Source organism: Gadus macrocephalus, chromosome 14 (genome assembly GCF_031168955.1).
Source record: "Gadus macrocephalus chromosome 14, ASM3116895v1".
In the NCBI taxonomy this organism is placed as follows: Eukaryota; Metazoa; Chordata; class Actinopteri; order Gadiformes; family Gadidae; genus Gadus; species Gadus macrocephalus.
Genome location: NC_082395.1, coordinates 13,398,160 through 13,410,671, shown reverse-complemented (window position 1 = coordinate 13,410,671; position 12,512 = coordinate 13,398,160). Strand labels below are relative to the sequence as shown.

The following is a 12,512-nucleotide window of genomic DNA, read 5'->3' as shown; positions in this document are numbered from 1 at the left end:
GCATGGTAATTAACAGTACGTGATGTCAGCATTACTCTTCAATAATCAATACCGTCATAGACTGGGTGATGCAAAGATCAACCTAGAGGCATCAGAGGGACACTATTTACAACACTTGAAGACCTAGACTTTGCCGACGACTTGGCACTGGTTTCCCATACCCACCAACATATGCAAGAAAAAACATCCTGTGTCAACAGATTTGCCCAACAAATAGGACTGAACATAAGCCTGAAGAAAACAGGTGATTACCTTGAACAAACAAAATCCCGCACCTACAGTATACATAGAAATGGAATAAATATACCCACAATAGAAGAGTTTTCATATCTAGGAAGCACTAGGCATTTTATTGCTGTACAACAAGTGCCATCAGAGATGAACGTTGGTGGGCCACTGAATCTCACCTCTAACACCTCTTCTAAAGATAAAGAGGTTCTAAACACCTTTCTGACCTTAGATCAGCTAGCCTCCACAGGAATTCACAGCCCATTGAAACCCCTCCCCCTTATGATGGAGAAGAGGGGGAAGAGGCAGTTGGGAGGGGAGAAGTAGAAATCAATGAGAGAGTCCACTCCTGAGCCGGTCTATCGATCAGCTCATCACCGCGCTGTAACTTCACAAGGACAGGGAGAAGCCCAGCTCCCGGGGGCAAGGAGCGAGCCTCGCTCTGCGTTTTGTTCATGTTTTTTTTTTAAACAAGGTCACGAGGGGAGCGGTAGGAGGGCTGCCATGGGAGCTCTTCAGCAGAGCACACCGTTGACGGACACCTTGTCAGGAAGCCAGCGCTAAACCTTCAATCAAACCTTTACCGTTGTGACAACCAGCGACACCATCACACAAGTCCTTGGTTCGATAAAAGCCCCCCGTGTGCCAGACAGAACTGCACAATATACGACGCACACAAACAGACACCAGCACATAAATGACCTAGCCAGTCGAAGAAACTCTCTGCTCATGTGACCCCACAGACACACACACACACACTCCCCCCATCTCCCTTGCTTAATACCTTCAGCAACCTTTCCCCCCCGAAAAGACTGACGCAAACACACACACACACACATACACACAACCCCCCCCCCCCCCCTCTCCCTGGACTGAACAAGTGGTCTCATTGCTCACTGTCGGCTCATCGATTGATCAGCTCCTTAAGCTGCAGCGGAGCGTCACGCTGATCAGATAGCGAGCCACCACAGGGCCATCCATCAGGCGCCCCACACGGCCTGGCTGACAGCCCAGGAACCGCCAGGGGGGGGGGGGGAGTATGTGTTTGGTATGCGTGTTTGGGAGGACTTTTGTGTGTGTGGGGTGATGTGTGTGTTGGTGTGGGTCTGTGTGAATGTTTATTTAGTTAGTTATTGTTTATTTGATAGGGACAGATACAAGTCATGTGGATTGTGCACAATCCAGCTCCTTCAGTTAGCCCTTGAATTGTTTATGACCATGAATTGCCTTGAGCTCGGTGCGGAAACTATTCCATGTATTAACTACCTTACAGTTCCCTGCAGCAGCACCTCTATTGGACCGCCCTGCGGCCTGCATCGGTTGGATCAAGTCACAGAGAGCCTGCGGGGCCTGAACATGTAAACATTTATGAATTAGGTTGATGTTAGATAGAGCTATGTAATTGTCAAGGCTGAGCATGTTCAAGTCCCCTAGGACGTCGCAGTGGTGGGATCTTATCGGCCTCTTATCTAAGGTCTTTAATGCGCGGTTGTAGAGTCTCTCCAGAGGTTTGACTACAGAAGGACTTGCCTGCGACCATGCATTCACACAGTAGCCGAGGTGCAAGAGGATAATTGCATGTACATATAATTTAGCTGCTTCAAACGTTAGGCATTCTCTGATTAGTCTGAAAGTAAATAAGTTCAGTTTTGCTGAACTTATTTTTGACATGCTTGTCAAATTTAAGATGAGCATCCAGCATTAAACCTAAATTTCAGGCACTCAGTCATTGAGTGCCTGCGTAAATGTTCCATTGTCTGAGAGGGTTTGATCTCTATTTTGAGTTCTTGCAGATGCTTTGAGCTTTCTGTGATTTTATTAAGCTGTTAAGTAAAGTTGTTTCCAGATAAATTTGTTGTTACCCTTACCCTCTGTTATTAGCGTAACATAATATGTTGCTTTAGACGTACGTAGTTCTTGTATAGGGCTAAGCCTGTATTTGTATGACTCTTTAAACAAGCCTTGAGCGCAAGAACGCGTTCTTTCATTAGCTGTTGAATAGATGAATCAACCGACGGAAGGGAATTCTTCCCATTCGATTTTTTTGGCCTTTTGAGGTACTTAATAATTTTGTCTATAGCATTCATAAGTTCACTACAACATGTATTCGGGTCAGCACTTTGCAGAACTTCGTTCCATGTTACTCCGCTACGTTCCTGTTCCAAAGTTAGTAAATCCTGTTTCGGTATTACGAGTTTGGCAATCAAATTTTTTAATAAAATCCATTATTGTTTGTGGGAGGGTTATGCAGGACTGAAATGCGAAAATGCATCTCCGGGGATAGGTAAACAATTAATCCGAGACACTCAATAGAAACATCCCTAACCGCTCGGTGGTAACACGCCATTAACCTCAAATTTGGAGATTGTAAGAACCACAACACGTTCCACCATTTTTTTTCAGAGAAAATGTATGTTAGTCCTGCTTTAAAATAACTAGTATTTAAATTGCCCTGACTCACAATAAAGGCTAAATAAGGACATAGACGATTTTTGATCTGTGCATATGGATACGTGCAGAGCGTATCACAGAATGAAGGATTACATTCAATTATGCATTGTGTTAAATTGTTATTGAGTTTGTATTATCCATACAGTCTATCTATGGTATCATCCATTATAGCTCCTTTCCCTAATGCTCGATTAAGAAGGCGTCGACCTTACTCATTACATTAAACAGCAATCCCACTGATACTTTGGTGAAGTGTCGTCTCATTTATTCCATGTTCCTTTACACTCTTCCTTTTTTATGCTGAACTTATTTACACATTCAGAAGACCAGGTGGCTCTACCGTTAAAGGGATACTTCACCGATACAGAACCGGCGTTCTATTATTATAAAATCGCTATTATAAAGTCTAACCTCTCAGTCTAACCCAGTCTTCCCTTGGCCCAGCTATCCTCCTTTCATTTCTCCTGACCTGAGGACAAATTACGCGTTTGACGTCATGTCAGTAGAAATTTGTCTGCCTGCTAGAAGGGCAGAGGACTACAAACCACTGGTTATTGCTGTAATTTTTCAACTTAAATAAAAACAATTCCATCGTTTCTAAGGTAAATCGAATAAAACCTTTAGAAATGGGTTTAGCTATGCACATTAACTCTGTAAGAAAAAGTAATTTATTGGAAAGTACTATGTTCAGTTCTAGATAGTATATAATTAAACTTCGGCTGTTACCAACAGAAACCTTGGGTAACTAGAATTGTAACTTGAATTGATGGGCAATGGAAGAGGTGTTTCTAAGAATTGGTTGCCTACTTTCCTAGGAAGTACACAATTATATCTGAGTTATTACCAACCTAAAACAGTTACAACTACAAGGTACTTAGTTGAGTTGATGGGTAATAGTGGTGGTTTTTCTTAGAGACAGCAGGACACCAAGGAAAAACTCATTCAGACGAGCTTCAACAGAGCACGATCGTACCGTTATGCCCTATTTGATGCCACTTGGCTTTGAGAAAATGTTGGTGGCTTTTGGCAAAGGAGAGAAGACAAGATGGATCCTAACACACAAGGTGGTTTCAGCCATAGGACCAGAGAAAACAAGTGGTGTCCTTTTCTTCCATGCCTTCAGTGGACACTGTGTCATCCTTTCATGGCAAATCAATGTCTTCCTGGAAAACATGGAATGTGTGTGATGAGGTCTCAAACACATTTGCTAGACTCGGCGAATGTCCCTCTGCAGTGGCGGATAGTGACCTGTCGAGCTTTGGCGAGATTTGCTGTGCTAATGTATGACAGGTACAGCGATGCCACAGCTGTGAACGAGGCCAGACTTAATCTCTTAGCCAGAAAGCAAAAGACACAATGAATTGGTCCCATCAACTCAAGCAGCACTCAAAGAGCATGCCAAACATGCTTATGAGGCTGGATACGTGTGGGGAGAGGCATCGAAGTGACATCCACAAATGCCGAGCCAGTCCATATGGGGATGGGTGGAACAGGACGAGGTTTGGAAAGTTTTCTGGAATCCACTTCCACCTATTGCGTATAGTTGTTGGAAGTTGACCAAATATGGGTGCACCAAGGACTTTACTGGAAGGTGCAAGTACTTCAGATATGGACTCAGTTGCACATGCCTATGCAGTTGCCCTGCTAGAACCTATTGGCATGTTTCTATTGCCAGAGTTATTCCACGTTGTCCTGTGTGTTTAGGTAGGTTAGGGCCTATGGCTCGACTGCCCCTCGCCAAATCGTCGAATTATGTTTTACTTCGTCACATACAGCTAGTTATTTTTAATTAGTGCATTATTTAGTGTTAGGGTTAGGCTGTTAGGCTGAAAAAAAAACTACCTTGTGAATGTTACGTTGTCGTGGTAAGGGAGCTTGTGTACCTAAGTGAAGGTGGGAGGCAACTCCTTGTGGGCGAGGAGTCACTACGAAGAGTCATCAACTACAAATTCATTGAAAATATATCGTCCAGTTCACTCATACTTTCTCAACAGCATAATCAACCAAACGTTCAACGTGTGGCAGCACCAGAGACCTTAAACAACACCCGAAATCCCAGTTTTTTTTTTTGTAGTTTTCATAATACGTCCCCTTTAAGTGGAATTGAAAAATACATATGCTCCTCCTCTCCCCAGCAACCTACTCACACCTCCTGGCCTATATATAATTATTAATTTCCTTAAACTTCCACCATCACTGGGTACTTCCCAGCGCAGAACAACAACCCGCCCTTCCGACCCCATCCAGTTGAATAGAATTAAAGGACACCCAGCAAAAACCCTCTCTTAGTTACTATACATTTATTGTAAACACAGTGGTCGTTCGCAAGATGGTGCCCAGGCATTGGATAATGCAATTGGTTAAATGCAATCAAATTCAATTTGGATGTAAAAAACGAACAAATGATTTTTGGTTTTAAAATAAATTTCTTGTTGATTGTTTCTACCCATGAGATTCGATCACTGTTTAAGTAAATTCAGAAGTTTAGGGGAGGGGGTGTTGGAGAGGCTAAAGCAGCAAGAGTAAACCTTATTTTCAAGAAACCCACACTCAACCCCCCTGATGCAAAATGTACTGACCTTTCTTTCTTCAACCATATATTTCCAAAACACTTCATTTTCAATTTCTGTATAATTCTATTGGAAGAATCTACCGGTACTCCACCCTTACCAGTCTGGATTCAAGGCAGGCCACCTAACTGAGAGGGCCCCATTGTGGTCACAGAGAAACGTCATACTGCTAAAACAGGCTCCCTCTCCGTAGTCATTCTGCTGGAAATGTCCGCGTCATTTGACACAGAGAACCACCAGGTTCTTTCTCTGCAGCTGCTGGTCTTCAACCTACAAAGTACTCCCGCACTGAGACACTTCTTCGCACCCTGCACACAGGCTGATCGAATCCATTCAAAAGGTATTTGCCTACTGTGCTGTGAATGGTTACGGCCCATCCTACATCAACGACATGGTCAAACCATACACCCCAGCCCACCCACTTCTCTCTATGAATGCCAAACGGCTTGCCACTCCCTCACTGCATGGGGACCCCAGCTGCCACTCAACAAAATCTTGATTGTTTGATGTCCTGGAACAAGCGCCCCACTGACATCAGGACAGCTGAAACACAACCAATCTTCCGTCGAAGAATGAAAACTCATCTGTTCAGACTGCATCTTCGCTCATGAAAGAAATATATCTGATAGTAATAATTATAATAATAATAGACAAATGAATGAGTTAATAATATAATAATTCGCTATCTCATGTTTGAGTCTTCTTTTCAGGTTGTACCTTCGAATGCATTTATTGTACTTCGCCTTGGATAAAAGCGTCTGGCAAATAAATGTAATGTAATGATAGAGAAGCCTGGTGTATCTATTTGAGAAACCTACATGCATACAAATCATTCGATTACGACTCGAATCTGGCCTTGTAAAGACTTGGATCCATAACTTTTCTGATTATAAAGAGAGTATAAACCATGGTATGTAAACATTTTTTATCCATGTTTTTTGAGATTGCCACAGTTAATGGCACAATAAATCCTTGCCATCGTGGTGGTTGTTTAACTGTTGTCTTTGGTTGCATCCACCCATCTGTTGTGATGCTGCCCAGAAATCCCTCTATACCATAATATAAAAATTGTTTTATTATCCAATACCTGAAAATTACTAACCTAACATTGACCGTCTCTTACCTTACTTTCAATTATAATTGGATTTTATACTTATCCCAAAAGTTGAGAGAGGGAGGGACTTCTGATAGAGGGATATCCATTTATGTTAGATATTTTGGATATTGCTTTGTCAGTAAAATTCAGATTTATTCTTCTGTGTCGTTGCAATACTTGTCATGTTCTTAATTCTTCCCGGTCCTGGGACTATTAACTGATGTACACTAATCATAGGAAATACATACAAAACAATTAATGACCCTCTCCCACCCTAATTAAAGTTAATGAAAGATGGGCAGAGACAGCAGCAGTAAAGCAGCGAGAGGATGAGAGATGGAGAGATTGGACAGAAGAGAAGTTAGACTGGAGGAATGAACCTTGTGTGGCTGGAAGTCTGGCAGCATGATGCAGGTGGCTCCAACCCACAGTGGGCACAGCAGCTTGTTCACAATGCCATGCACGTGGTGCAAGGGCAAGGTGTGTAGGATGACGTCATCCTTGGACCACGCCCACGCTGAGACCATGCCCTGGACCTGAGGGGGAGTCGAGGGAGAGGATTTAGTCCCAATCCCATTTCTAAGGGGGGAGGGGTAAGGGGAAGGGGTAAGGGGTAGAAATGGGATTGGGCCTTAATCATCTGAATTTTCCTGAGACTTCACAAATGGCAAATAACGGCAAAAAAAATTGATCAACAAGACATGATAAAAACGGTGATATCAATACCAACCTGATAGTAGGATGGACATAGCCAGATTAACATTAAGCCTTGCTTACAGAAGATGAGAACAAAGGGAAACAACTTTTTTCTCAAATATCTTCCTTAACCACTGACATAAAGATCTTTGTATGTTCTTTTTAAGTTTCTTTCACTCTTTGGGACATAAATGGTCTAGAAGCTAGAGACTTAAGAATAACTTACATAACATTAAGAATAAACTCGTCATCATTTGTACAGCTCTTTTAAATACAAGGTTGTAGATTGTCGTTAAGGAAGGACAATCAGTATTAAAAAAGCTTTTACAGTTAAACCAGAAGATACATTTAGAAAAGAATACGAGTGTAAAAGGGTACAGGGTCACAAATAAATGTAAACACTAATAATCTAGTTATGTTTGTCGTTTGTCATCTTTGTCATTCCTAAACATGCTAAACTGAGCAATACATGGCCCAATGTAATTCTAAGGCATTAAAGCACCTGATCATCATAAACAAACAACAAAAAGTGAAACAACTATGTAATGTACCTATGGGCTTTCCCTTAGATTTAAGCACACACAAACATAGCCTGGATGGTAATGTATTCCACAAGGAGGACAGCAGAAGATCTAATTGGAGACAAACATGAGCTCAGCATTTTCCCTTGTGTCACACTTAGTTAAACTCATCTTAATTATTTTGATTGTATTTTTCAAAACTGAACACCCCCATTATTATTAAAACAAAAAGCGATGGGTGTATACAGTGGTCAGCTTAGCGTCATTCCATACATTAGCCCTGTGTTAATTCCGAGCTATCGCATGTCGACACTGTTTTGCTTTAACACACAGAGCATTGCGTAAACACGGCCAAGGGATAGTCAGTTTCCTCTATTCCCGCTGGGGACATATTCACTCATTGTACTGCGAGATTTAGGATTGAAGCATCGCCCAAATGGCTTGCAAATTTAAAATGGAAAGACACATGTTTTCATGTGAAGGTCCTACTGTATGACGAGTATAGTGGTGGTCTTATACTTAGACATTATGGTCTATTATTTTGATGTCATGCCATCTCTCACAGAATGTTGAGGTTGGACTTGAACCAGCAACCACATGGTCATGAGTCCGACGCAATACCACTACACTACATGGACATAATGCCAAGTGCAGATTAGAATACATATTAAAGGGATAGAAGTCTTCCATACATTGAGGTATGGTGAGCTTGGTCACTATTGTAGCATGGCATGGGTATGCCTTAAAAACTGGTTTACCGCAGGTTAACAAATCAAAATAATCCCCAACCATGTTTCTAAAGCATACTTTGTCAAAACCTGGACGTTTGCAATATAATGCGTGCACCACTTTAAGGCCCAGTCTGTATTGTAGCAACACAATACAAGTTTACTTTTTCAGGCTTTATGGAAAGGAATTATGAAGAGAGATCTAAAGAAAAAAGGGTGGAAGAAGAAAGAGGGAATGGCATGTAGCACAGTTCGAAAAGGATGGAATTGAACATGGTTTAAGGTTAAACACCCAACCCAAATTAGTATTTCTTACCATAGCTTGAATGCTGCTATGTGTGTGTAGGACTCCTTTGGGCCGGCCTGTTGTGCCACTAGTGTAGATGATCATGGCGGGTCTCTGGCCCCAGTCCGTGATATTCAGCTCCATCTCTGGGTTCTCAGCCCGCTTCAGTGAGCCTAGGTCGGCGGTAGAGGGGAGGGCAATGCAGGGCAGCCCAAGCTTGTCGGCATGAGGCTGTAGCTTGCCAGCGTAGGGGTGGCCAGCCACCAGCAGGGAGCTCTGGGCGTCTGAGATGATGTACTCCAGCTCGGATGCCGGGTGCTTGTGGTAGAGTGGGACAGCCACGCCTCCACACATCCACACGGCCCACTGGGCCACCGTGTATGACACATCGTTGGCACATAGGAAGGCAATACGTTTCCCTTGCAGGTCACCGTGGCTACAGCCAAGGAGGGCAGAGCTTAATTGATGTGCGAGGCCCTGGCTGCAGCCGTACAGTTGCTTGTAGCTGTGACGGCCACTGTCGTCGACGATGGCCAGCCTGTCTCCGTAGGCCAATGCTCTGCGGAACACCGGGCCATGGCCAGAGCTCCAGGCGGCCCCAATATTGCTGGATGTGAAGTATGTAGTATTCACATGCAGCTGGCGATGTGACCTTGGCTTAGAGTGGGCGCAGTAAGCAACCGGGAGGCAGAGCAGGTGGCAGTGAGTCCAGGGGCGAGGACGGCAGGCGCCGACAATTCCTGACAGTATAAAGCAGGACATTGCGTTCAAGTCCTAGGATGCAAGAGATGACGACGTCCTCACGAGGGCCCCCATGCTAGATGTTTTACAGATCTAAAAAAAACAAAATGGTTTTGCAAGCATAACTTAATAATCGTTTATTTGAATGAATAACCAACTAACTTTTTACTTACATCAATTATATTGTTCACACTACTCGAGACAATTATGTACGATCGTAAATTATTCTGTAATCATGTACGATTTACCAAAATATGCAATGTTTTTTTCCACGTTTACTCTCCTGTCCATGCAGTGTGTTTCTCACCATAACCAACATAACAAGTTATTATTCTCTCAATACACAAGTGAACAAGTAAAAGCACATTTTTTAAATTCTCTGTATTAATGAGATATTGGGTAATTTAAATGTGTATCATAAAGATGTCCTCAATTGACTTGTGAGGAACGGAGTATAACATTGAAATGACGATACAAGTTTAAAACTAAAACGTAAGATTGATAAATGAGAAATTAAAAGATGAACGAGCGTTACTTATTTTAGTACACACTTTGCCCCATGACATCAACTGTCGGCAAATAAATGAAATTCACCTTACCCAAACAACGGGGACTCATTTAGCGATGGACAGTGCGTCAAAGATATTCTTCCGGAAGGGAACATGCTCTCGTTTAAATGGTTCTGTTAAAAGATATTGCAGGTACTTTTTTTTTTCTCCTATTTTCTAGAACATTACTTTATATATAGATTAAATAATTTCTTTCATGCATTCTGTCTTTATTAATATGTGATTATACATCTATATATTTGTTGTTGTTGTTGCAAAGCAAGCATTCTATTTCTTTCCAAAAACAATACTAATATTTCTAAAAACAGCATTACAAAATAAATTGGTATCGTCTTTCTTGAAAGTCTGTCCAATCTGCCGCTTCTGTGTTATATCCGAAGATCGCATTCAATGACAATCACAGTGAGATCCTCCCTCACTGAGACCACAGAGGGCAGGCCAAAGTCATAGAGATAGAGATGGGGAGGAGGAGAGGAGGTGGGTGTTGTTATGGTGGACATGCAGCCACCACACAGAGCGCTGTTGGTGTCGGTCCTCAGATCACATGCCAGCACACCCCCCCCCCCCCCCCCCCCAACACACCTACCCCCCTGGCTTGCCGTGCCAACTGGCTCGGCTGCCTCCTCCTCCACCAGCGCCACCACCATCACCGTGGCAGTGCAAGTGGGCAGACTCAGCCGCCAGCTGGCAGTGGCGGGCCTCAGATAGCAGAATGGTACAGACATGGCACTCGTTCAAAAAGTTTTCTCTTCCCTCCCCAAACCCCCTACACTGCGGAGAGGATGGCATGTTCCTAATGAGGCGGGCTGCCTTTGTCTCGCCGCGCGCCCCTCCGTTCTCTCCAGTAGTCGGATCGTCAAAGAGCAACGGGCTGCCATTCGCCATCAGGAGGACGCTACACCAGCAGCTCTCTAATCTCCACAAAACATCCTCCGTTCTGCAGGGTTCCTGACTGGTCTTTTGGGCTCCCGATCTGAACGCAGCCGCAGCTGGCAGCGATGGATGTCAAAGGATACGACCTGAAATGAAGCGCACGGCGCCCTCAATGGAATAGGACTACTCGGGGACAAAACCATTATGGAGGGAATTTGGTACTTGGATTTTGGCCATGTTTTTGACAAGCGGTATCTGGCGGCGACATAGCCGTAATGGAAGCTATCTGGAGAGGGAAGATATGTTTCTGCCGAAGCAGGGGCCTGAATTCAAGGAGGACGTGTGGCTCGGGTTTGTCCGAGGTGGGATTAGCAGAACTAGAGAAGGCTATGGCACCCGCTTCTTCTCAAGGCTGCCAACAAACCGCTTCCTGTGTTTGAGACACAATCATACGCACGTACACATTCAGAAAAACTCACGCACACACACACACACACACACACACACACACACACACACACACACACACACACACACACACACACACACACACACACACACACACACACACACACACACACACACACACAGACAAAATGGCCGCCAGCGGGCGCCAACTCCCTTTCTTCACTGTGGAGAGTTGCTTCTGACACAGCGGGAAAGGAACAACCCACTGTGGAGAGAGAGAGAGAGAGAGAGAGAGAGAGAGAGAGAGGAAGGACAACCATGGGGAAAAAGAGAATATGTGTCAGGCTGGCATCAATGTGAGGATGTCTTGGCAAGCCTCTCATTCACACAGACACACACACACACATACACAGGCAGGCCAGCCTTGGAACACATGGTACGTCAGCGCCGGCATCTGGCGGTGGCGGCGTCTGGCAGCTGCGTGTTGCCTTTGCCAGTTGGGCGTCTTGGCAGAGGCACTTCATCAACTACCTGTGGCTGCTCGCGGCCACCGAGGTGCCTATGAATTATTCCAGAGCTGCAGCTGCAAACTTGACTTTCATCCAATAGTTTTAACTCTGGGAACAGACGATTGCCTCCCGGAACACATGCCTCCCACAGAGCCGAGCACAGAGGACGCCATCTTGGCTGCTGTTGCTGCTGCTGGTGCTGGTGCCTGGTCCTGGTGTCTGGATACCTCATCTGATTAGCCAACAAAACGGGGACCAATCGGATGGTTGGGGAGGGGAGGGGGGGGGGGGGGGGGGGGGGGATATCTGTCTGTGATGGAATGAAGGATTTATCTTTTTCTCTTTGGAACATCTTCAAACTGTATTCATTTTTTTGGATGTCTTTATGCTCAAGGATAGGTATGTTTGACGATCTTTGTCAAAATCGGAAGCCATTGAATTTACTCGGCATCTGGAACTTCGCTCGATGGAATTCAACATCTACCAATATATTATATAAAAACCACGTACGAAACATGGTATAAATATATGTTTTGTTTATTTATTGTCATTGAAATTGACTTTTCAATATTGCTATTGATTCTAGTAAATGTTTCAACATTCCTTATTTTTTTATATCATATTATTATTTTCACATTATGAAGGAAAGCTCAGCAGTATATCTTGCATAAATATTATCGGGGATCCAGCTGGAAACCGAAAGTTTTGTGTTTTGGAATAAGACTGGTTGTGTTCTTGAGGTCCGTGCTGTATGTTTAAGTTTCAGTGGAATATCAAAATGTCAGCTCAGGTCAGAGACAAGGTCACCAACCACAACACCCCCTATGCAGGCAGTC

At 43.8% G+C, this 12,512-nt stretch overlaps 1 protein-coding gene across 4 annotated transcripts in view; it reads right to left on the bottom strand.

Moving 5' to 3' along the window:
• The window catches only part of acsf3 (acyl-CoA synthetase family member 3), a 33,674-nt gene extending 23,677 nt beyond the window's left edge, over positions 1 to 9,997 (bottom strand). For 2 of the 4 annotated variants that reach the window (XR_009528892.1, XM_060070916.1), the window contains exons 1-3: positions 9,917 to 9,997; positions 8,607 to 9,410; positions 6,726 to 6,881 (exon numbers count right to left, since the gene is read on the bottom strand). Coding sequence is in view for 3 of the 4 variants with exons in the window: in XM_060070916.1 (XP_059926899.1) it covers positions 6,726 to 6,881; positions 8,607 to 9,338 (888 nt within the window). In the remaining variant the exon portion in view is untranslated. Of the gene's footprint in view, positions 1 to 6,725; positions 6,882 to 7,592; positions 7,611 to 8,606; positions 9,411 to 9,852; positions 9,877 to 9,916 lie in introns of those variants that run through there. The other 2 variants (XM_060070917.1, XM_060070918.1) reach the window with 2 other exon arrangements.
• Between the last annotated feature and the right edge of the window lie 2,515 nt (positions 9,998 to 12,512).